Here is a 25,083-nt window from a genome sequence, read left to right as displayed (position 1 = left end):
ACACATACACACTCAAAATAGAGGTTTTATTCTTTGGATAACAAGGACTATTGAATCTCCTACCTGAGATTCTTGAATCTGTGTCAGTTTCTTCTTTTCCTGCTCCTCTTCTTGCTTTTTCTTTTTTTCTTTCTTTTCTTTCTTTTTGGCTGTTTTCAGTTTTTTCCTGATTTCAAATCTGTTTAAAATATATTTATTTGGTTTTTAAGTGACAATGAAATATTTGTAGACTGATTTCTATTAGATAGGAGAAAGGAATTAAGTGCGGGGAAGGAGTTAATAAATGTTTTGGTTTCCTGTAAGAAACTCCAATGTATCTTATAAGTACATTAGAAATATTGAATATAAATACACCAGAAGTACTTGAAAGCATTAAGGTGGAATAGACTTAAAATGAGAGAATACTGAGGATACTGTTGTATCCTGTTGGTAACGCACTGCTCTTCTTCAACTTCACATAATGGAAGAAAATAGTTGATTCTTGGATCAACTCCAATGGTGTCCCATTAGAAACATAATGAAGCCACAGAGAGCCACTCTCCTGTTGCGGAGCACAGGCTCCAGATGCGCAGGCTCAGTGGCTATGGCTCACGGGCCTAGCCGCTCCGCGACTCGTGGGATCTTCCCGGACCGGGGCACGAACCCGTGTCCCCTGCATTGGCAGGCGGACTCTCAACCACTGTGCCACCTGGGAAGCCCCACTGTCACATTTTTAAGGTGGTCAAGACACAGGCTGTATTTTAAAAACACCACTCTCCATCTTTCTTCATTAGGAAAAATGCCTCCCTCAGCTCCACCCCAGCAAACATGTGAATAAATATGCTATTCTCTTAAACAAATGCAATCTAGGCTCTCTCCCTGTAACAAAAAGCAGGCTTTTATGAAACAAAACTATTTTTTTGTGTGTGAATTTAAGGAACTTTATGGAAGGAATAAAATAAATATTAAACTCTTTTCATAACATTCTAAAATAAACCCAATTATGAAATTTTTTACTTAGTTCTTAATAGGGTCAATATACAAAAATTAACTGTATTTCTATATACTTGCAATGAATAATCCAAAAACAAAACAAAGAAAACAATTCCATTTACAGTAGCATCCAAAAGAATACAATATTTAGTAATAAATTTAACAAAACAAGTGCTAGTCTTTCACACCCAAAACTAAAGGACTGTTGAAAGAAATTAAATAATACCTAAGTAAGTAGAAAGATATCACATTCATGGATTAAAAGACTTAATATTAGATAGCAATACTTCCAAATTTGATAAACCGATTCAACACAATTCCTATAAAAATCCCAGCTGCTTCTTTTGCTGTTGCAGAAATTGATAAGCTGATACTAAAATTCCTATGGGAATGCAGAGGGCCCCATATAGCCAAAACAATTTTGAAGAAGAACAAAGGTGGAGGACTTAACACTTCCCAAGTTAAAAATTGACTACATAGCTACAGTAATCAAAACAGTATGGTACTGGCATAACCATAAACATAATGATCAATGGAACAGAATACAGTCAACAAATAAATCCATATATCCATGAACAACTGATTTTCAACAATGGTGCCAAGACTGGGGAAAGAACAGTCTCTTCAACAAGTGGTACTGGGACAACTGGATAGCTACATGCCAAAGAATAAAGTTGGACTCTTACCTCACACCATATACAAAAAATGATCTCAAAATGGATCAATGAGGGGGAGAGGGATAAATTAGGAGGTTGGGATTAACATATACACACTACTATACATAAAACAGATAATCAACAAAGGCCTACTGTGTAGTACGAGGAACTCTACTCAATACTCTGTAACAACCTGTATGGGAAAAGAACCTGAAAAAGAATAGATATATGTACATGTATAACTGAATCACTTTGCTGTACACTTGAAACTAACACAACATTGTAAATCAACTGTACTCCAATATAAAATTTTAAAAAATGGATCAATGATCTAAACATAAGACCTACAACTATAAAACTCTTACAAGAAAACATCCAGGTAAATTACTCATGAACGTGGATTTGGTAAGATTCTTAGATATCAAAAGCTGCAGCAAGAAAAGAAAAAATTTATTGTGCATAAAAATTTTTTAATTTTGTGCATTAAACAATACTTGACAGTGAAAAATACAACCTACAGAATGGGAGAAAATATTTGCAAATCATGTTATCTGATAAGGGTCTACTAACCAGAATATATAAAGAACTCTTATAACTCAACAACAAAAAGACAAATAACCCAATTAACAAATACGCAAAGCACTTGAACAGACATTTCTCCAACAAGGATTTGAAAAGATTCTAAACATCATTAGTCAACAGGAAAATGCAAATCAAAACCACAATAAGACACTTCACATTTACCAGGATAGCTATTATCAAAAAAAGAAAAAATAACAAGTGTTGGCAAGGATGTGGACAAACTGGAACTCTTATATAATGCTGGTGGGAATGTAAAATGGTACAGCTGTTATGGAAAAAAGTTTGGTGGTTTCTCAAAAAGTTAAACATAAAATTACCATATGACTGAGCAATTCCACTCCTATGTATATACCCAAAAGAATTGAAAATAGATACTCAAATATTTGTACATGAATGTTCATAGTAGCACTATCCACAACAGCAAAGATATCAAAACAGATTAATAAATAAAATGTGGTATATACACATAATGGAATATTATTCAGCCATAAAAAGGAATGAAGTACTGATACATGCTACATGAATGAACTTCAAATATATGTTAAGTGAAAGAAGCCAGGCACAAAAGACTACATATTTATGATTCCATTTATATAAAATGCCCAGAAATAGGCAAATCTATAGAGACAGAAAGTAAGTTAGTGGCTTCCTAAGGCTAGGAGCAATAGAGGGAACTGAGTACCAATAAGTACAGGGTTTTTTTCTGGGGTGATGATAATGTTCTGAAATTAATTGTGGTGATGGCTACACAACTTTATGAATGCGTAAAAAACCACCGAACCACTTTCATCCACTTTCAATGGGTAGATTCTATGGTGTGTAAACTACATCTCAATAAAGTTATTTTTAAAAGTTAATACCTGAGGTGCTGAGAAAACTGGACAGCTACATGTAAAAGAATGAAATTAGAACATTTTCTAACACCATATCCAAAAATAAACTCAAAATGGATTAAAGAACTAAATGTAAGACCAGAAACCATAAAACTCTTAGAGGAAAACACAGGCAGAACACTCTTTGACATAAATCGCAGCAATATTTTTTTGGATGTCTCCTAAAGCAAAGGAAATAAAAGTAAAAATAAACAAATGGGACCTAATTAAACTTAAAAGCTTTTGCATAGCAAAGGAAGCCATCAACAAAACAAAAAGACAACCTACTGAATGGGAGAAAATATTTGCAAATGATATGACCAATACACAGTTAATATCAAAAAAATATATATATATAAACAGCTCATACAACCCAACATCAAAAAAACAAACAACCTGATTAAAAAAATGGGCAGAAGACCTGAAGAGACATTTTTCCAAAGAGGAAATGCAGATGGCCCACAGGCACATGAAAAGATCTCAACATTGCTAATCATCAAGGAAATGCAAGTCAAAACCCCAGTGAGATATTACCTCACACCTGTCAGAACGGCCATCATCAAAAAGAACACAAATAACAAATGTTGGTGAGGATGTGGAGAAAATTAACTGGCGCAGCCACTGTGGGAAAGAGTACAGAGGTTTCTCTAAAAATAGATACTTCCTTTGTGGTCCAGTGGTAATGAATCCGCCTTACAATGCAGGGGACGCAGGTTCCATTCCTGGTCAGGGAACTAAGATCCTATATGCTGCGGGGCAACTAAGCCTGCATGCCACAACTACTGAGCCCACACGCCTCAACTAGACCCCGTGTGCTGCAAACTACAGAGCCCACGCACCCTGGAGCCTGCACGCCACAACTAGAGAGGAGTCCGCGCGTCACGATGAAAGATCCAGCGTGCCTCAACTAAGACCCAATGCAGCCAAAAATAAATAAAATAAAATAAATAATAATAATAATTTAAAAAACTAAGAATAGGGACTTCCCTGGTGGTCCAGTGGGTATGACTCTGAGCTCCCAATGCAGGGGGCCTGGGTTCAATTCCTGGTCAGGGAACTAGATCCCACATACATGCCACAACTAAACCCCGTGTGCCACACCTAAAGGCCGGTGCAGCCTAAATAAATAAATAATAAATAAGTATTTGTAAATGAAGCAACTGACAAAGGATTAATCTCCAAAATTTACACCAGCTCATGCAGCTCAATATCAAAAAAACAAACAACCCAATCCAAAAATGGGCAGAAGACCTAAATAGACATTTCTTCAAAGAAGATATACAGATTGCCAACAGACACATGAAAGGATGCTCAACATCATTAATCATTAGAGAAATGCAAATCAAAACTACAATGAGATATCATCTCATACCAGTCAGAATGGCCATGATCAAAAAATCTACAAACAATAAATGCTGGAGAGGGTGTGGAGAAAAGGGAACCCTCTTGCACTGTTGGTGGGAATGTAAATTGATACAGCCACTATGGAGAACAGTATGGAGGTTCCTTAAAAAACTAAAAATAGAACTACCATACGACCCAGCAATCCCATTACTGGGCATATACCCTGAGAAAACCATAATTCAAAAAGAGTCATGTACCAAAATGTTCACTGCAGCTCTACTTACAATAGCCAGGACATGGAAGCAACCTAAGTGTCCATCAACAGGTGAATGGATAAAGAAGATGTGGCACACATATACAATGGAATATTACACAGCCATAAAAAGGAACAAAACTGGGTTATTTGTAGTGAGGTGGATGGACCTAGAGACTGTCATACAGAGTGAAGTAAGTCAGAAAGAGAAAAACAAATACCTTATGCTAACACACATATATGGAATCTAAAAAAAAAAAAAAGGTCATGAAGAACCTAGGGGCAAGATGGGAATAAAGATGCAGACTTACTAGAGAATGGACTTGAGGATACGGGGAGGGGGAAGGGTAAGCTGGGACGAAGTAAGAAAGTGGCATGGACATATATACACTACTAAACGTAAAATAGATAGCTAGTGGGAAGCAGCCGCATAGCACAGGGAGATCAGCTCAGTGCTTTGTGACCACCTAGAGGGGTGGGATAGGGAGGGTGGGAGGGAGGGAGACGCAGAGGGAAGAGATATGGGGACATATGTATATGTATAACTGATTCAATTTGTTATAAAGCAGAAACTAACACACCATTGTAAAGCAATTATACTCCAATAAAGATGTTAAAAAAAAAGAAACCAAAAGGTAATAATAAATAAATACTTTTTAAAATATTAAAAAAAAAGAAAAACCTAAAAATAGAACTACCATATGACCCAGTAATTCCACTCCTGGGTATATACCTGAAAAACAAAAATGCTAATTCCAAAAGACACATACACCGCCATGTTCATAGCAGTATTATTTGCAATTGCCAAAATATGGAATGAATGGATAAAGAAGATGTGGTATATATACATACAATAGAATACTACTCAGTCATAAAAAAGAATGAAACTTTGCCATTTACAACAACATGGATGAACTCAGAGGAGATTATGCTACGTGAAATAAGTCAGACACAGAAAAACAAACACTGTATGCTATCACTTATATGTGAAATCTAAAACATACAACAAACTAGTGAATATAATAAAAAAGAAACAGATTCATAGATATAGAGAACAAACGAGTGCTTACCAGTGGGGAGAAGGAAGCAGGGAGAGGCAATATAGGGGTAGGGGATTAGGAGGTACAAACTATTATGTATAAAATAAGCTAAAGGATATTATGTATAAAATAAGCTAAAGGATATAAAATAAGCTAAAGGATATATATAAAATAAGCTAAAGGATTAGGAGGTACAAACTATTATGTATAAAATAAGCTAAAGGATAAAATAAGCTAAAGGATATACACAGGGAATATAGCCAATATTTTATAATAACTATAAGTGGAGTATAACCTTTAAAAACTGTGAATCACTAAATTATGCATCTGTAACTTATATAATATTGTACATCAACTATACTTCAATTTTAAAAAAGTTAACAGCTTATATTTACATTATGTTCTTATATGTATTATCTCACTGAAGACTTACAACAATCCCCAACGAGAAAGCTGAGGAATGAGGAGGGTAAGTGACTAATTCAGATAACCTGGCCAGTGAGTTTGACTTGAGCCTAGATTTTCTTTCTTCTTCTTTTTTTAAAAAAATATTTATTTGGCTGCATTGGGTCTTAGTTGCAGCACACGGGATCTTCGTTGTGGCATGTGGGATGTTTCCTTGTGGCGCACGGGCTCCAGAGCACACGGGCTCAGTAGCTGTGGCAGCGTGCAGGCTCTAGAGCACGCAAACTTAGTTGCCCTGCGGCACGTGGGATCTTAGTTCCCTGACCAGAGATGGAATCCGCATCCCCTGCATTGGAAGGCAGATCCTTAACCGCTGGACCACCAGGGAAGTCCTGAGCCTAGACTTTCTGATGGAAAATGTCAGTGCTCTTTGCACAACCAAGCTACCTTTATGCTGCCTGCACTTACCTTTAAAAAAAAAAAAATCTTTTTTAATAAAAAAAGAGGAAGCTCTAGAATAGATGAAGAATCTAACAACCAAAAATGATACCTCACTACTGGTGTTGCTGGCTATAAAACAGGATGCTAATGGTGTTTACATTAAAAACATGGAGAAAGTTTCTGAGTTACCGTATTGTACTGCCTTGCAGCTAAACAAATGAGCTACAAAAACCTCCATTTTCTGTGATTGGCTCTGAACTTCTGTCTTAATTATCATCATTGTAAACATTCTTCCAATCACTAAAAAAGTCACAGAATCAGTCAGTCAACTGCTTCATTCATATAAGGTGAAAAATAAAAAACCCAAGTTTGAGATCAGCCACCCACTACTCTTAAGCTACTTTGTGATTTTATCATAGGGCCCTATTGGCCTTATATGAGAACCTCTTGTTATGCTCTCCCCAATTCAAAAATACAAATTTCAGAAGTCATTCTTAACCATGTGGCAACTGTGGTAGTTTCTTAAGTCCTGTTTGTTCCAATACAGGTAACCGTGGAAGCATTCACACTCAAAACAAATGTCTATTACTTGCTGCTGACTGAAAGCCAAACATTCTTGTCTAGAATAACTCACCAGACTTAATATGGTCTCCAGAAGGGACAGACAGGCTCCCAGATGAAATGGGACTAACTGCTGCCAAGGAAAATGCTTCTGTTTATTTCGCAATATTAGGTAGGTAGGGAAGGATCCAAATTGTGAGGACTATTTTATCTCCTGAGACAAAGTCAAGTTTATTTTCACCTTGAAATTCTGTTAGGAGATAAGGAAAAACTTCTGCCATTTAAATATGGCAAAAGTAATCCAAAATACTGAAGCAGCTTTGTATATCAAAATGCAATTTAACATTTGAGCTTAAAAAAATACAAAAAGCATGCTGGGAGGATAGTCAGATTCCTAACTCATAAATAATGAGAAGAAATTTCAAGTCTTGAATCCTGTGAAGACAGGGCTCCAAATGTGAACTTTGGGAAATTACTTTATTATTTTATTTTATCATTAAGACTACCACTTTACCTTTTTTTTAACACCTCCCTCTTCTCTATGCGGTTGAACAGTTCTTGCTCTCTCTCCTTTTCTGTCATCTGTTCCAGACGGGCCCTGTCTTCCTCATCTCCCATGAGGTCTTCTCCATAGCCATCATGGAATTCCTCATCTTCTGAGGAAGAGTCTGAATCTGAACTGGAGGAGGAGCTGTTGCTGTCAGAATCTGACACTTCACCTGCAACAAAGGACCAAACACAAGATTAGGTGATGCTGCAGAAGACAGAGCCACAGGTGGCCCCACAGTGTTGATAATCATTACCCCTTGGCTCTTCTAGGTGAAGTGGAACATGGTCATCTCACCTCCCTTGGGAAAACGCTTGGTCTGCCTTTGGCAAATGCAAACACAGGTTACAGAAACTTAGGCTGGATTAAGAAACCAACATGATCTTTTTAATTTGACTTTTGTATTTTGAAAAAATTACAGACCTACAGAAAAAAGTTGCAAGAATAATTCAACTCCCGTACATCTGTTACTTAGGTTCACCCACTGTTAACATCGCCAGTTCACTTTCTGTCTACAAACATAAAACAATTTATACATTTTTATCATTTATTTTGCTGAACTGAGAGTAAGCTGCAGAGATTGTGACCTTTCACCCCTAAATACTTCTTGTAAAAAGGACAGTCTCTTATATAACCAAGTATACAATGATCAAACTCAGGAAATTTAACATTTAAGAAATAGCATTATCTGACATATAGTCCATATTCAATTTTCATAGTAAGTATACGGAGATGCTTTGAGACTGTGTAAACATCTTGTTCCTCAACAAACTATCATCCAGTGGTTTTAACACTCGTTGATAACACTTCAATTATTACTATGATGGTTGAAAATGGTGATTGTCTAACTATACTTTCTTCTACATTTATTAGTTGGCATTTAAAAAAATCAATGTTTTAATAAGTCATTAAATTGATTAGTGAATTCCTAATGATACTGGATCTTGGTAGGACAAAGGGTGATGGAAAAAAGCATTACATATTGTAACTGAGTATTATGTTAAACTAGCAATTTTGTGCTTGACTCAATTTGAGCTAACATTCACAGGCATGTGCTTAAAAAGCAGATTAGGCCAATTCTGTACAAGCCAGTTTGTATATAAACATTATTACTCAAAACAAATATAAAGTTTACCATTTTAGTCCTGGAACAAGTTCACTTTCAAACTAGTGTTAGCAAAAATTCTCATTTCAAAACAACATTTTTTACTGAGTTTTGTATCTGGTTCAAGGATTTTTCCCCTATGAATCACCAAGAAAAAGGAAAGAGAAGGCACTCAAGTTAAGGTAAACGGAGATTCTAACGCAGGGAATCCTCATGGGTTTCCTGGATGGGTTTCAAGGGCATCACTAACGCTTTGGAATGCATGTATTTTTCTTGCTTCATTCAGATTCTAAACAGACCATGACCATTGAAAAGATTAGAGACCCCTGCAATAAAGGCAGAGGCCATGCTGTAATTGTAATGCAGGCACCTTTTCCCTCCATTTCTGACTGCAGCTTCTACTAAATAAGAGTTCACTCCCAAGTCTGCACCACTTGACTCACCTTCCTCAGGGGCTGAGCTCTCAGCTGAACTGTCTTTGTCCGAACTGCCTGAGGAAGCAGTTTTATTGGCCTGTTTCTTCATGGTTCCTTTCTTCTCTATTTTTCTGGCTTTTCCTTTCTTCTTATTTTTATTGCTCCCAAAAGTCCACTACAAGGAAAAAAGAAAAAGGAAAATTGAGCCAGGGATTTTATTGAGAAAAGCTGTAAGTTTCAAGAATTAAGAGTCTCTGACATTCATCAAAATGATTCCAAGTCTCTACCGCTTTGGATCTGAAACAAATACACTTTATAAGATGAAAGATATTGATTCTTGAAACCTTTGTTAAAACTTCATAACCTCTGGTTTGTAATTTCTTAATGTCAGTAGATAATTGATATAATAAACATAAAATTTAATTAGTATACTTTTTATCAATAGAAAAGCAAATATATCAACTTAATGGCAAGTCAACTGAGTTAACTAAAACTCAGTTGGTACAGGAAACAGCTTCTAATGTTTCCTGTGGCAGAGAGGTCAGCAATTGCTAGAGATTGGTATGTCTGGGTTTCAGTACACAGCGCATGGCTGAGTTCTGGAGTGGGTCCCAGGAAAGCAGGGAATAAAGCTTTTTAGCAAGAGAAAACTTCAGAAAACACAGGGAGAAAATGATGAAGGCCACTCTTTGGCATGGATGGTAGTATCACTGGTACCAACTCCAAGGAGTCAGAAAGTATAATAGATCATTAAAAAATATATATACATATATATATGTATATGTATATATATATATATATATATTTAAATCTGCATATATTACACTACAACATAATGTTTACATTGGATCTTCAATAGGAGATCCCATACATCTAAATATAAGGAACCTGCAACTTGTATTATCAAACTAACAGGCAGGCAATACACAGTTGATCACTCCAAGGCCAAAAAAATCATCTTCATCAAGCACTTTAATTATAAGTCTGAAAGACCATAAAATCATTTTTTAAATTCACAGAGACTATTTAGTTACATTAAACCACACCTCCTTTGATATTTTAACTTGTCAATTTAGGAGAATGATTTTAGGTGAAAAATACTTTACTTAGAAACTTTATTTTATGTACTCTAAAAATAATATTCATAACCAGCAAGGGCCTACTGTATAGCACAGGGAACTATACTCAATAATAACCTAAAATGGAAAAGAATCTAAAAAAGAATATATATATAAAATAAAATAAAGTAAAATTCAAGACTTCCCTGGTGGCGCAGTGGTTAAGAATCTGCCTGCCAATGCAGGGTACATGGGTTTGAGCCCTGGTCCGGGAAGATTCCCACATGCTGCGGAGCAACTAGGCTCATGCACCACAACTACTGAGCCTGTGCTCTAGAGCCCACGAGACACAACTACTAAGCCCATGTGCCACAACTACTGAAGCCTGCACGCCTAGAGCCCGTGCTCCGCAACAAAGAGAAGCCACCGCAATGAGAAGCCCGCGCACCTCAACGAAGAGTAGCCCCCTCTCTCTGCAACTAGAGAAAGCCCGCGCAGCAACGAAGACCCAATGCAGCCATAAATGAATAAATAAATTTATTTAAAAAAATAAAAAATTAAATTAAAAATTTAAAAAAGTATATATAAAAACACAGAATCACTTTGCTGTACTCCTGAAACTAACATTGTAAATCAACTATATTTCAATAAATATTTTTTTAAAAAAACGGAAATTGTAAAACAAACTGAGACAATACTAAATAAACAAAACCAACCAACCAAGGAGGGGAAGGATAAAAAAATCAAAATAATATTCATCTTTCCATCATCACAGATTGAATTATAAATCTGGTATTAACATAAAAATTCTACATCTAATATTTAACAAAAGCACCAAGTCTTTGCTCCTTCTATAATGTGATCATATTATAATGTGATCATAAATGTACCTCCTACCTCACAATAGCCAAGATCAGAAGTAAATTTACTTTGGAGTTTTTTTGGGGGTGTGGGGTGAAGGGATAGTTCTGATGAGGTTTCCACCTTAGAAATGTTCCAGATGAGCTATTTTCAAGAACTACAGTCTGTTAATTTACCTTGATAAAATATTGTGAAAGGGCACTATCTTAATCTTCTGATTTTTTATTTTAATTTACTCTTAGTTATTTTAATTGCCACTTTGTTTTTGTACTCAGGAGCTAGGAAGAAGGGACAATTGAAAATAAAACAGCTCCATGTTCTAGAATGATATATTAAGTGAATAAATGATATATTAAGTAATATACCACTTATGTATTAAGTGATATACATTAACAGCGACTTCTCTTTATAAACGAATTTACTTCTCAAACTTTTAACAATTCAACACTTAGATCACTATTTAGAAAGAAATCCTAATGCTTCTCTTCTAAAAGCTATTTTTCAACCATTTGAAATCTTAATCATTCAAGGAAGATACTTTTTAGGTCAGTTTGAAAGAATCCAAAAGAGGCCAAAGTGTTCAGTTTCCTAGTTAACTGAGCTAAAATATATCAACTTCCTATGCTGAGAATACAGATATTACTAGAGGTAATAATGTATAAAACATCTTTTGCATTGGCTTTGTTTACAGGAAATAGCACAACTATGCACATAGTAGTCAATATTTATTGGCTGGTTATGAAAATGAGCATGACCCATCTCTTCTAAACAGGGTATCTTTTTGTACTTCTTTGTACAGAAATCCCTTCTTTGTACAAAGAAGTCCCTTTGTACTTCTACCCAATGGGAATATGAAAAGGCTGAGAGCATAAAGGGTGAGCTACCAGGGTCACATGTGTGTTAGAGTGGATAGATCTATTTTCACCTACAGATTTGGATTTCTCACGTGCAACAGAGTCAAATTCTGAACTTCCAGGGTGGGGGGAAAAGGGGGATTGTGTATGAGAGTAAAAAAAGGCTTAAATGAGAAGTCACACAGGTGAATCCAATTCAGGAGGTGCTAGAAAGCTATCTGGTTTCCTTATCCTTCCACTGTCTATCTGCTGCAATCTGCCATTGCCTAAGCTTAGCAACTGTCATCTATAGCCTATGATGTTTATCCCCTGGAGGGGAGAGATAAAAGGTAAGAGTTAAAATAGAAGAAATAAAATGTTTCAATTTAACAAGGGCTTACCTGGCTGAACCTGAGTGTGGGAAGGGAACCTTGGTCTTTTTCCTTCCAACACAATTTTCAAAAGAAATGACAGAAGTGCCTCATCTCCCATGAGGCTAACTCAATAGAGTCTGTCATGCCAATGGCAAACAACCAAACTCACTATATATGACAGGGTTTTAGGGAAATAAAATAATCACTTAAAATATGGGGACCAGTCACATTACTCCTATTTAATATAGAGAAAGAGACTCAAATGGGTACTGATAATTTCCCAAAAGATTTTTTTCCTGCAGAATAGATCGTATTTGTAATATTTTACATTTACTCCTTTAAACCAGAAGCTCCTGAGTGTTTTTTTGGTCTGAGCACATATTTTAAATACTTGCCCAGTACCTCTTCTCTCAAGATCACAGAATCTAATAAACCATAAAGGAGATGGTCAAGACTTGTGGTAGGCAAAACTGACATAGAAATATCTTAACCCAGCCATTAGCCCAGAGATTGCTCACCTATTCCTGCAAAAGCCTTATTCTGTTGACTCCAAGACAGAAGGAAAACTAATTCTTTCATTGCCAGAGAGTGGTAGTAAATGGAGTCTAAAGAGTACAGTGCATGATTAAAGAGATGCTCTCAGGCTTTCCCCATCCATCAGAGAGTAGAAGAAATGACCTGGCTTTTCTTAATTTGTTTTGGGAACTATGGCTTCACTGAAAGGCAAGCTCTGTTGTGACCTTAAAAGTGCTCTAAAATGTACCACACAGAAGGCAAGAATAAGAAAATGAGTGCCTGCTGATCTGCATCTGAGTACAGAGGCCAGAGCATCCCCCAAGGAGAGCTGCTTAAAAACAATCTGGGAAAGGGAAAGGGTCCACTGTCAGTCAGGACCCTAATACACACTGACACCCTGCTTTTCTCAAGCATTCTACATGCATGCAGGCTCACAAAACACCAGGAAAGTATTACGTATAATGCAGTGATGAAAACCTAAAACAGTGACTAGAAGGAAGATGTCTTAACTAATAAATTAAAAGAGATTAGCACTTTGACTCTCACTGCTGTAACTGATACTCTAATGGACGGCAATTATCTAATGATACAAGGAGGGTTAGAAAGTACTACATAACCCTGTGCCAGACTGAGAGTGTAGGGGTTGTTATAAGCAGGTCCCTACTCTGGGAAGCAGCTGACCTTCCTGGCATTCAGCTGAAAGACAGGAAGGAACATGGGGTGGGGAGTGGTTGCCTTGGACTTGGGTGCCATTGACATGCTGAGTACTTTTATCCTGGAGGCAGAAAAGCAAAGAAACTTCAACATTTCAGAGAGGTTATCTCTAATGGACAAGGAAGATCATATTCTAGGTCTCAGGACCCAGAGTAGAAACCATTGCAGTCCAGTTACTCCTGAAACGAATTTACAGTGAAATGAAATACTTTGAGGTAAGTAGGGTTCAAGAAGAACAGCTGGGCTAGTGATAAACTATGGGACTAGAGGTTAAAAGAACTGGAATAAAGGCCCAAGCGCTTAACCTGAGACTGTTTCCTTATCTGTAAAGTAGGAATAATAATACCACCTTGACCACCTATCCGCGTAGTGTGAGACTCAAAGGAGACAGAATAAAAGATGCTAAGAGCACATCAGAAACCATGAAGTTCTATATAAATGGAGGGTACTATTTTATGATGGAAAAAGGAAACCAGAACTTCTGGGAGCCTGTTTTCTTATCTGAAATAAGGGAATCTAAATGATCTCTACGACCCCTTGGAGTTTTAAAGTTGTAGGATTCTATATGAACTGAGTGTTACACTAAATTGAAGTGTTTGTGAAAAGGATTCGGTAGTCATTATTCTAGATCTTAACAGTGACCAACAAAGAGATGTGCTGAGAGGGCATGGTTCCTGATTTAGGTATTTTTTCCCTGTGAAGATACTGAAGATAGAAAAGGGTCAGCAAAGTTGAAGAGTATATGCAAATGTCAGCCTGAAGAACAATGAGGAATAGCTAAATTTTCTTTTCCCTTAAAAGAAATTAATTATTTGTAATTAATCAAACAAAGTACAAAGGGCACTACTGTATCTTATAATCAAGCAATCAGTTATATTTAACTGGAAAACACAGAGAATCCCTACACTCAATCACAAAAACTTATAATCTGGTTATGGAGATAAAAACAAAAGTGAAACAAATGATACCAAAAAAAATGTAAAATATAATCAGTACTCCACTGCAGTATTTGGTAGGAAGTGTCAGAATTTGTTGTACACAGTTTAAGCAAGTGGTCCATGAAAATCACTTTATTTTTCTTGTGATGAGATTTTAGGTATCTAGATAAATGAGGTGCTACTGTATGGTAATCTACATAGCCAAGAACCCAGAAGCATGCTAAAAAAAAAAAAAGGGGACTTCCCTGGTGGCACAGTGGTTAAGAATCTGCCTGCCAGTGCAGGGGACACGGGTTCGAGCCCAGGTCCAGGAAGATCCCACATTCTGCAGAGCAACTAAGCCCGTGCGCCTCAACTACTGAGCCTGTGCTCTAGAGCCTGCAAGCCACAACTACTGTGCCCGCGAGCCACAACTACTGAAGCACGTGTGCCACAACTACTGAAGCCCAGGCGCATAGAGCTTGTGCTCATCAACAAGAGACGCCACTGCAATGAGAAGCTGCGCACCGCAACAAAGAGTAGCCCGCGTTCGCCACAACTAGATAAAGCCCGCGTGCAGCAACAAAGACCCAACACGCCATGAATAAATAAATACATGTATACATACATACATTTATTAAAAAAAAACGTTTATGAGAAATTCAAATAGCTATTGTTAAATTCAAGTACTAAAGTAGAGTATTCCAACCTAAACTCTATGGGGCCCCCTGGTTTCCTGACCCCAGAGCAGATCAGAGACACAGGAAGATGGAAGTAGAGCAGATTACTAGGAGATGAGAACAATGGCCACTGCTTACCTTCGGTATTGGGGGAGAAAGGAAAAATAAAAACCAGCACCACAGAGCTTGGTATTTTGGAAGTCATTATTTCACAGTATAAGAACTGTCATTCATAATCATGACTAAATCAGTTAAAAAACTATATATAATAAGATCTATCAAAAAAATTTTCAAATATAGTGGTTTTATATTTTAAACTTTCAAAAGTTTAGTTTTAGTATTGGGATAATTCATCTATATGGAACATCTTTTTCCAGAGGTATTGTGTGTATGAAAACCTTACTAAATGAATATACACACAGGAAAATATTAGCTTAGCAGTGAAGGCCTTTATCAGTATGTGCTGATTATGTATTATCTGCATGGTAAAGCAACAACAAAATGCTCTTGGGTATCTAGGCTGACTTCCTGGAAAAATTATTACTAAATGAATTTTAAGTAAAAGTTGTATCTTTTTCAAAATGTTCTATTAATAAAAATATTGGAGCCAACAAGCAATAACATAGTGGGAATAAGAGTGCAACTAGATCAAAGTGGGAGTGCTCAAAAGATTAAATGGGGTTAAGAGAGACAGAGAAGAAGCTTCAGAAAGAAAGTAGAAAAAAAATGGAATGGGGGAAAAGCAAGAAGAGGCCAGAGACTCTGAAGAGGTAGTAAGCTGGAGCATAAAATGTATCCAGGAAGTTCTGGGGAAGAAAAAACAGGTGACAAGTGCTGAACTGCACGGCTGGGCCAAATGTTTTTATTTCTCAAAAATGTTGAAAACAGGACTGTGCATGAAGCTTTTTAAAATAATCATTCTCGCTCAGGCACAGGGCAATAGAACATAATTCAGCTGTTTCCTTACTTTGTCTAATGTAGTTATATTCAATTTTGAACAACAAATAAAGGGTTTTCTTGGTATCTATTGATAACATGATTTTTACTGGTAACAAGGGAAAATCTAGGCTTTATTCCTATTTCTTATCTAGGTGCAGCTATCTGTTTCCACAAGATTCACCATGTTTCTAAAAAGGACTCTGAAGTACCCGATTTAGGACTCTGTTCCTCTTAACGAATGGACTTTTTTGTTTTGGCCATTTTTTTTTAAACTTTAAATCTCATGAATGAGCACTGCTAGCTCCCCTCCTCCTAACCCTGTTATTTTTCTTCCCAGCCACTCCTGTCTGCACCCTTGGTGGTGCTTCTCTTACCAAATGCTTTCAGGGACAGGAAGTGACAGCACCAAAATGCCACACCACAGCATTGTAACCTACCACTGAGGCTGTACTTTCCAATTTCCCAGGCTTGGTCAATGTAAACCTTACAGAAAGAGTTCTACTTCTCATGTGCCTAAGATACGAATGAGAATAATTCACAAGATATCCACTATTCTCTCCTTAATTGAACCTTTTTTTTCTTGCCATGCGGCACAGCTTGTGGATGTTAGTTCCCTGACCAAGGATTGAACCCGGGCCCTTGGCAATGAAAGCGCAGAGTCCTAACCACTGGACCACCAAGGAATTCCCCCTAATTGAGCCTTACACTTAATAACCAATGCACCCACTTTTTTCTGGATAGGAAACTTTCATAACTTCTGTGTCCCCCTCCCCACCCCCAACAATTAGCTAGATATCTTCTTGCTCTAAAGTCAGTGCATGTCTCTCCTTAAAACAAACTACCCATTAACCTCCTAAATCAGTTGTTCCTGCCTAGTTTTCTGTCCTAGCAAATCTGAGGAGAACAACATACTTCTTTCTACCTGTATTCAGCATCATGAATGACAATAAATAAGAGTCACGTGGGAGGGGAAAAGGGTTGGGAGGTGTATTTGAAAAAACTCCAGACTAGCTTCTAGTACAAGCAGGCTCCATCTGACTGAGAACTGACATTTTAACAACCAAATTTCTAAAAGGCCAGTTCGTAGGTAATAAGGATATTAAAGCCATAGCAGAAACTAGAAAACACAGCAAATTATTTCAGTATATGGGTTTCACCTACAAAGATGTATGAATATTCATTATGAGAGAGGAAAAAAACCAAGAGCCTCTGTCTCAAACACTGTATTCTAAGGATCTCTCAGAAGTCCCCTACCCACTCTAAAATATCTCTATGGCAGCCATAAATCTGAGTTTACAATACCACTGATTTCTCTAGTGGCCGGTAGGATTTTTTTTTTTAAATGATTTTCTTAATTGTCCAAAATAATGAAGTATTTACCCTAACTTTGGGGTGCTCTGTACTTTAGCTAGTAGCCTGGGCCAGAAAGTGATAATGCAGACCAAAAAACAGGCTCTTTTCAGAATGGCCATGATATAGAGACTGCAATTCCCAGTGCAGGGTGAGGAGGGACTAGAGTAGAACTGCCAGAAGCCAGTGGGCCAGGGGGCTGGCACTTGGAGGCAGTAGCAAGAGCTAAGAACCTTGGGAGGAAAGTTACGCAAACTCTCAATCCCCACTAGACAGGGTACAGCTTGCCTGTCAGCTTTTTCTCCAATAAGTACATAAGTAGCTGGTAGCATTCTAAGGTGAAGACTCTCAGACTTGGTTAAGTAGCTGCGAGTGACAAAGGGAATCCTAAGCTGTAAACATTTTTAGGGATGCTGGATCTACCCTAGCACAAGTTTTGGGCTTCTCTAATGCTGTGGAGTTGATACATACTTTGACCTTCTGGTAGAAGCAGCTCAAAAGGATGAAGGGAATCCCTACAGCAACTACATACTTAGGAGTGATTTAATGACAGGAATATGGAAAACAAAATGCTTCAAAGGATAGTTATTGATTGTATCTCAAGGAAGTGCAAAGACAATAAACATGTTACAGGGTATTCCAAACACAACACAGATTCAAACTTAATATCCCATAGCAGCTGACTTCTGAAACATGGAAAATGAAAGGAGTTGATGTAGGAATAGTGGGAAAGGGAATTATTTCAAGATTTTCCTGTATTATCTTTGCATTTTTTTAAAAATAGAAAAACAAAACAAAGCAAATTATTTCATAAAATCCACTGTTTTTCTAAGCAGATTGGGTTACTTTATCAATTTTAGAGCAATTATAGTACCTCCATGAAAAATAAACGAAACAAAAGAATAAAACTCGCACATTCACTACCTCTTGCTATCAAAGCAATTTTAGGTCTGTTGAATTATTTAAGATTAAGAGAATATCAGTACAGTCAATCAGAATGCAATCGTTCCTAATTTGCATATGCAGGGCACTGGTAAATACTGTTCTAGCTGTTAACTAAATTTCATTATAATAAAAAACATTTTTTACTTTAGAGGAACTTTAAAACAAAATACTGTTAGTGCACTGTTAAAAATATTTTCCTAGACTGCAGGGTAAGAGATTAAACAGAAAGATGATATCCGGCCTCCCCCCAGGAAATTACTAAGGGAAAAAAAGTATTTTAAATCAAATGAGGAACATGTAGGAATGCTTCAAAGACCTTTCCCCTAATCTCTCTCTCTTCCATTAAAGTTCTGGATATTTCAGGGCCTTGTTTGGTGGTGGGCAGCGGTTTGGGAAAATCACCTTAGCTTAAACAATGAACAGCTGGACGTTTCTCATTAAAAGCTAATGCCATTACTCTGAGAGATGTTGATTCCATCTACCCAAAGAAAGCTTCTTACCTTGCTAAAATATTTCCCACTAATACTTTATCAGGCATTACTGATAGACTTTCTTTTCTAACATAAAAGTGGGATTAAAAAGGTGCCAAGGGCTTCCCTGGTGGCACAGTGGTTGAGAGTCCGCCTGCCGATGCAGGGGACACGGGTTCGTGCCCCGGTCCGGGAAGATCTCACATGCCGCGGAGCGGCTAGGCCCATGAGCCATGGGCGCTGAGCCTGCGCGCCCGGAGCCTGTGCTCCGCAGCGGGAGAGGCCACAACAGTGAGAGGCCCGCATACCACCAAAAAAAAAAAGGTGACAAAAAATAAAAGAGATGGTGACTAACAAGTTGTGCTCCCTCTGCAAAAGGGCTGAAAATAAAAGACTAAAAATGGCCACGAATGCACTGCAGAGGTACCCACTAGGTAACTAGCAGTACAAAGGACATCACAATGCGAGAGCTTCTCATACACAATTTTCTTTCCAAGAAGTTCACATAGATCTTAGGCAGGAAGGTCTCAGTTTAAGGAAAAGAGGCTGCCAGGAGTCACCAACTCAGGACCCTCAAACACTCATTAGTCCCAGAGGCCTAGCCTTCCACACCCACCTCATCATCACTGTTAGACGTCTCCGAGTCTGAGGAGGCTGCAGGCTGACTAACAGGCGGCTCCTTCTCTTCAGAGTCACTTCGTTTCCGCTTTGCCAGGGACAAGAGCTCCTGAGAGGGCAAAAGTAGCCATATGAGTTTTGTTCACAGAGAAAACATATCCAAAAATAATAAAATGCCCACCTTCTCTAGATCTCTTTTACTTCTTTGTGGTTTCACTTGAAGGACATCATCATGGGAACTTTGGTCACATGAACAGACCAACTGCCAGCACTCGCGCTAAAGAAATGCTTTCAAAGTCTGGAATTCCCTGGCTGTTCAGTGGTTAGGACTCTGATCTTTCACTGTAGGGGGCCCGGGTTCAATCCCTGGTCAGGGAACGAGGATCCCACAAGCTGCACGGCACAGCCAAAAAAAAATCTGTTCCCTCACTCTTAATGGGAAATGTATGTCTGAAATGGAAAAGTGACTGAAAACTAAACTGGAGGCTACCCCCGAATTTCCTCTGTAAGTTACAGAAGTACTGATTCTCAGCAATTGATACGATACGAACCATGTCTACAAAGGTAATTTGCTCCCTGTTCTTATTGGTATAGCTAATACTCTGAGCACCCTCTTATATATAACTCATGGTAAAATTGGCATTTGTGGGGCTGTTATGAATAAGCTGACAAACTACAAATTTCTGAGGTCATTTTTAATTTTGGATGCCTAAACCAGGGGGGGAAAAAGTATATTTCTGGTGCTGAACCCAGGGTTAAGCAGTAAGTATGCTGGCCTCTACATGGGAATCCCAATTTGACAACCCCAATATTCCCATTCACCACCTCTGCCTTGTCCTGGTGATTTAAGGGAGTTTAAAGGAGAAGAGATATGCTATTTAGTAAGACATGGCTACAACCAGCATTTGCTTTCTCACATGGTTTCCCTCTCCTGTTACTTCTCCCCAACTCAGTCCAGTCACTCAAAAACACAACAAAAGGATACTTACTCTGGTTCTTGCTTTCTGCTAATATCAATACCAGCCCCAAATTATATTGTACTTACTAGATGCCAGGTACTTTTCTAAGCATCTAACATTTAATCTTCACAACCACCTTAAGGTAAGTATCGTTATCTTCCCCATTTAAAGATACAGAAACTAAGGAGCAGGAGAGGTTAAGTAACTCACCCAAGGTAATACAGCTAGTACATGAGAGAACCAGGATTCAAACTAGGGCAGATAAAATCCTAGCTCCTATTTTAATCATGGTTTACATTTTCCCCTTGGGCCAAAAGAGAGAAAAATATAACTAATAAATACTAGTAGTATTATTCCTTGATGATGTTGGTGCTATACAATTATAGGTTAAGTGCCAAGATAAATTTTTTAAAAAGAGACTGCTATAAAATGTTTTCTTCTTCCAGTCTTTCTATTTTAGGAGTATACCCTCCTTGGCCAGAAATGAGAAAATGACCTTCTCAGATTAACAGCTGACACCATCTCTTCTTCATAAGCAGTAACTAAATGTTACTCTTCTCATTTCTTTAGATAGAGCTAGCATACTAACTTCCTGAAAAGACTTCAGATCATAAGAACACTACTTTTTCCACATCAAAATGGTAACTCCTATTGACCAAATGCAAATTACAGCAATGTTTGTGTGTTTACAGTCTTTTAAAAACTTGAGGGTGTAATTTACATACAGTACCTTTTATCCTTTCTTATGGATGGTTCTATGAGTTTGACAAATACATACAGTTGAACCACTCACATAATCAAGATATAGGACAGTTCCATCATCCCCCCAAATTTTGCTGTAATTTGCACTGGTCAATAGGAGTTACCATTTTGGTATGAAAAAGTAGAGTGTTTATGATCTGAAGCCTTTTCAGGAAGTAAGTGCTCTTCATATCTCTCCCTCCACCCCCTGGCAATTACATACCTGTTTTCTGTCCCTACAGATCTGCCTATTGTAAAATATCACATAAATGGAATCATATAGTGTGTAGTCTTTTGAATTTGGTTTCCTTACTTAGCATAATGCATTTGAGATTGGACAGGTATCAACCGTTTGTTTCTTTTTTTTTTTTTTAAATGTGATATTGAGTTTTTGGGACAGATTTCTTTTTTTTTTTTTTTTAAATGTTGAGCCTTCTTTTAATTTATTTATTTTTATTTTTGGCTGTGTTGGGTCTTCGTTTCTGTGCGAGGGCTTTCTCTAGTTGTGGCAAGCGGGCGCCACTCTTCATCGCGGTGCGCGGGCCTCTCACTGTCGCGGCCTCTCTTGTTGCAGAGCACAGGCTCCAGACACGCAGGCTCAGTAGTTGTGGCTCACGGGCCTAGTTGCTCTGCGGCATGTGGGATCTTCCCAGACCAGGGCTCGAACCCGTGTCCCCTGCATTAGCAGGCAGATTCTCAACCACTGCGCCACCAGGGAAGCCCCAGTTTGTTTCTTTCTATTGTAAAGTAGTATTCCATTGTGTGGATACACCACACTTTATCCATATGCCAGTTGAAAAACATTTGGGTTGTTTCCATCTTGGGGCAATTATTTGTTCATGTACAGGTTTTTGTGTAAACATTAGTTTTTATTTCACTCGGATAAATACCTAGGAGTGGTACTGCTGGGTTATATGGTAATTTGTGTATGGCCTTACTATTATCTTTTTTCCACATTACCTTCATGCAAATTTATAAAAATTAGAAAGACTTCTGGTAAGTAGTGTACTTCCTGACCCTTTGAGGTTCACAAATGCACTAGAAGTCTGTTTTAATACCAACTCATTAAAACAGGGATTTGGATATGCTAGCAATCAAATCCTTTCCTGAAACAAGCAGTAGATATATTACAAACAGTAGATATCCATTAAAAGTTACTGTAACTAAAGTGTTAATGTGTTAGTATCGCCTTCCTGTTAAAGAGATTCCACTCTATACTAAAAACCTAACAAATGTCTCTCCATCAGCAAACAACTGCATCTGATAGGCACAGTCCTTCTTCTACTACATTAAATACCATATTAACAATAGCATAGAGACAGCAAAGACCTTCCTCTTAAAAAGTGTGAAAGATACCCTTTCCACAAGCTGAGAATTGCATAGGAAGTTACTGGGGGAACTCATGGCAAGGCTACTCTTCACAGTTAAGTCCTTTATATTCTTTTTTTTAAATAAATTTATTTATTTATTATTTTTGGCTGCGTTTTGTCTTCATTGTTGCGTGTGGGCTTTCTCTAGCTGCCGCGAGCAGGGGCTGCTCCTCCTTGTGGTGCACGGGCTTCTCATTGAAGTGGCTTCTCTTGTTGCGCAGCACGGGCTCTAGGCATGCAGGCTTCAGTAGTTGCGGCTCGCGGGGGCTCTAGAGCGCAGCCTCAGTAGCTGTGACGCAAGGGCTTAGTTGCTCCGCGGCATGTGGGACCTTCCCGGACCAGGGCTCGAACCCGTGTCCCCTGCATTGGCAGGCGGATTCTTAACCACTGTGCCACCAGGGAAGCCCAAGTCCTTTATATTCTGAGGGCTCATAAATACAGCTGGACACACTAATGTGCAACAGAAAGGTCTTGCCAACACTCCACACATGAAGAGATCATCAGATTTGTTACCTGTAGGGGTTGATTTATCCAACACCAATACTGAAAAAAGCCAATCTAAAACTGATTCATGCACAGGGGGTAGGTCCTTCTGCAGCTCTCTCCTGCTAGCCCACTTCACTGTGCCACACTGGTTGAGATGACATTTCTGTGTGTCCAGTGGTTCTCTCTCACCATCCTCCTTGTATTTCATCACATCTAGTGAAAACCTCCCCTACTTATCTCAGCATTCCTCTAGGATGGAATGGCTGTGTGGGGTGCCCACATGGTTTATCAAACTTAAGCTGAACTAAAGATCTGCTGAGAGTAATGCCAATGCCCAACACACTATAGGTGACTGTGTAGGATGGCACATCTGGCTTCTAGAGCAGTTTCATTAACATTGCTTGAAAATCATATTTAACAATAAACTAGACAGCCAAATTGCAAGTCTAATTGCACTAAGGTAATATTTATTAAAATAGTATTATTCTGGTTAAAATTAGAATTCTAATCCATCAGTATATGAAGACTCATAAACCTTAGGATTTGACTCCTCCACCCCATCATTCACAAACAGTGTATTTTTGCAATGCCATGTCGGGATCGATCTGTAATAAAGAAACTTATTTAAAGGAAATTACTTACTTAAAGGAAATTAAATCTCATCTCTTTAATCAAACCTCCCATGATCATACAAAAGTGGGATACAGATTCTGCACCCCAGAAAAGGAGAATAAAAGCCCAAATGGATAAACCTCAGAGGTTTTTTTATAGCTAATTAGCATGCTGAGCTCTTTTTCACGTATTCATTCCACAAATACAACTAATGCAAGTGATTACTACCATCTAGGGTGACCAAACATCTTGGTTTGCTTAGGACTGTCCTGGTTTTAGCACTGAAAGTCCTGAATTCTGGGAAACTCAATTCCTGGCAAGCGGGACAGATAGTTCCCCTGCTACCAGCACCTACTATATACCAAGCTGTGGGTAGAAAGTCAAGAATAAGAGATACAAAGTCCTTGACCTCACAGAATTTAAAATCAAGTGAGGGTGTGTATGTATAACTGATTCACTTTGCTGTACTAACCTGAAACTAACACATTGTAAATCAATTATACTCCAATAAAAATTTAAAAATAAATAAATAAAATCAAGAGAGGGAGACAGACAATAAACAGGTAAAGAAACAAGTATATCTAGTGATAAGTGCTAAGAAGGAAGTGAATCAAAGTGAGTGGGAAACCTATCTGCAATAGGGTGATTGTGGGAAGGCTTCTCTGAGGCAATGGTATTTAGGCTGAGACTAGAAACGGGGGGAAGACACAGGGTGCAGTCTTCTGGATAGAAGTCTTCAGATAGAATAGTTAAGGCACTGGACTTCTCTAGTGGTTAAGAGTCCGCCTGCCGGGGCTTCCCTGGTGGCGCAGTGGTTGGGGGTCCGCCTGCCGATGCAGGGGGCGCGGGTTCGTGCCCCGGTCTGGGAGGATCCCGCATGCCGCGGAGTGGCTGGGCCCGTGAGCCATGGCCGCTGGGCCTGCGCGTCCGGAGCCTGTGCTCTGCAGCCGGAGAGGCCACAACAGTGAGAGGCCCGTGTACTGGGAAAAAAAAAAAAAAAAAAGAGTCCGCCTGCCAATGCAGGAGACACGGGTTTGATCCCTGGTCCGGGAAGATCCCACATGCCGCGGAGCAACTAAGCCCAGGAGCCACAACAACTGAGCCTGCGCTCTAGAGCCCGTGAGCCACAACTACTGATCCCGCATGCCGCTACTGAAGCCCGCGCGCCTAGAGCCCATGCTCCACAAAAGAAGCCACCACAATCAGAAGCCCATGCACCGCAAGGAAGAGTAGCCCTCACTTGCCGCAACTAGAGAAAGCCCTCATGCAGCAACGAAGACCCAACACAGCCAAAAATAAATACATAAATAAATAAATTTATATATTAAAAAAAGGATAAGGCCCTGAAATTGGCAATAGCTTGGCTTAACCAAAGAACTAAAAGGGAACCAGGGTGACTAGAGCTTCATAGGCAAGGGGACAGGGGGTGGGGGTGGGGGTGATGGA

At 38.5% G+C, this 25,083-nt stretch overlaps 1 protein-coding gene across 1 annotated transcript in view; it reads right to left on the bottom strand.

Moving 5' to 3' along the window:
* The window catches only part of RTF1 (RTF1 homolog, Paf1/RNA polymerase II complex component), a gene marked incomplete at its 5' end in the record, with an annotated part of 47,286 nt that overhangs the window by 14,141 nt on the left and 8,062 nt on the right, over positions 1-25,083 (bottom strand). The window contains 4 exons of the mRNA XM_082846200.1: positions 64-178; positions 7,641-7,845; positions 9,222-9,369; positions 19,468-19,578. Of these exons, the coding sequence (XP_082702326.1) occupies positions 64-178; positions 7,641-7,845; positions 9,222-9,369; positions 19,468-19,578 (579 nt within the window). The remainder of the gene's footprint in view (positions 1-63; positions 179-7,640; positions 7,846-9,221; positions 9,370-19,467; positions 19,579-25,083) is intronic.

Source organism: Leucopleurus acutus, assembly GCF_964270905.1.
Source record: "Leucopleurus acutus genome assembly, chromosome: 1".
Lineage (NCBI taxonomy): Eukaryota > Metazoa > Chordata > Mammalia > Artiodactyla > Delphinidae > Leucopleurus > Leucopleurus acutus.
The sequence above is the reverse complement of the archived record's forward strand: the minus strand, read 5'-3'. Positions and strand labels throughout refer to the sequence as shown.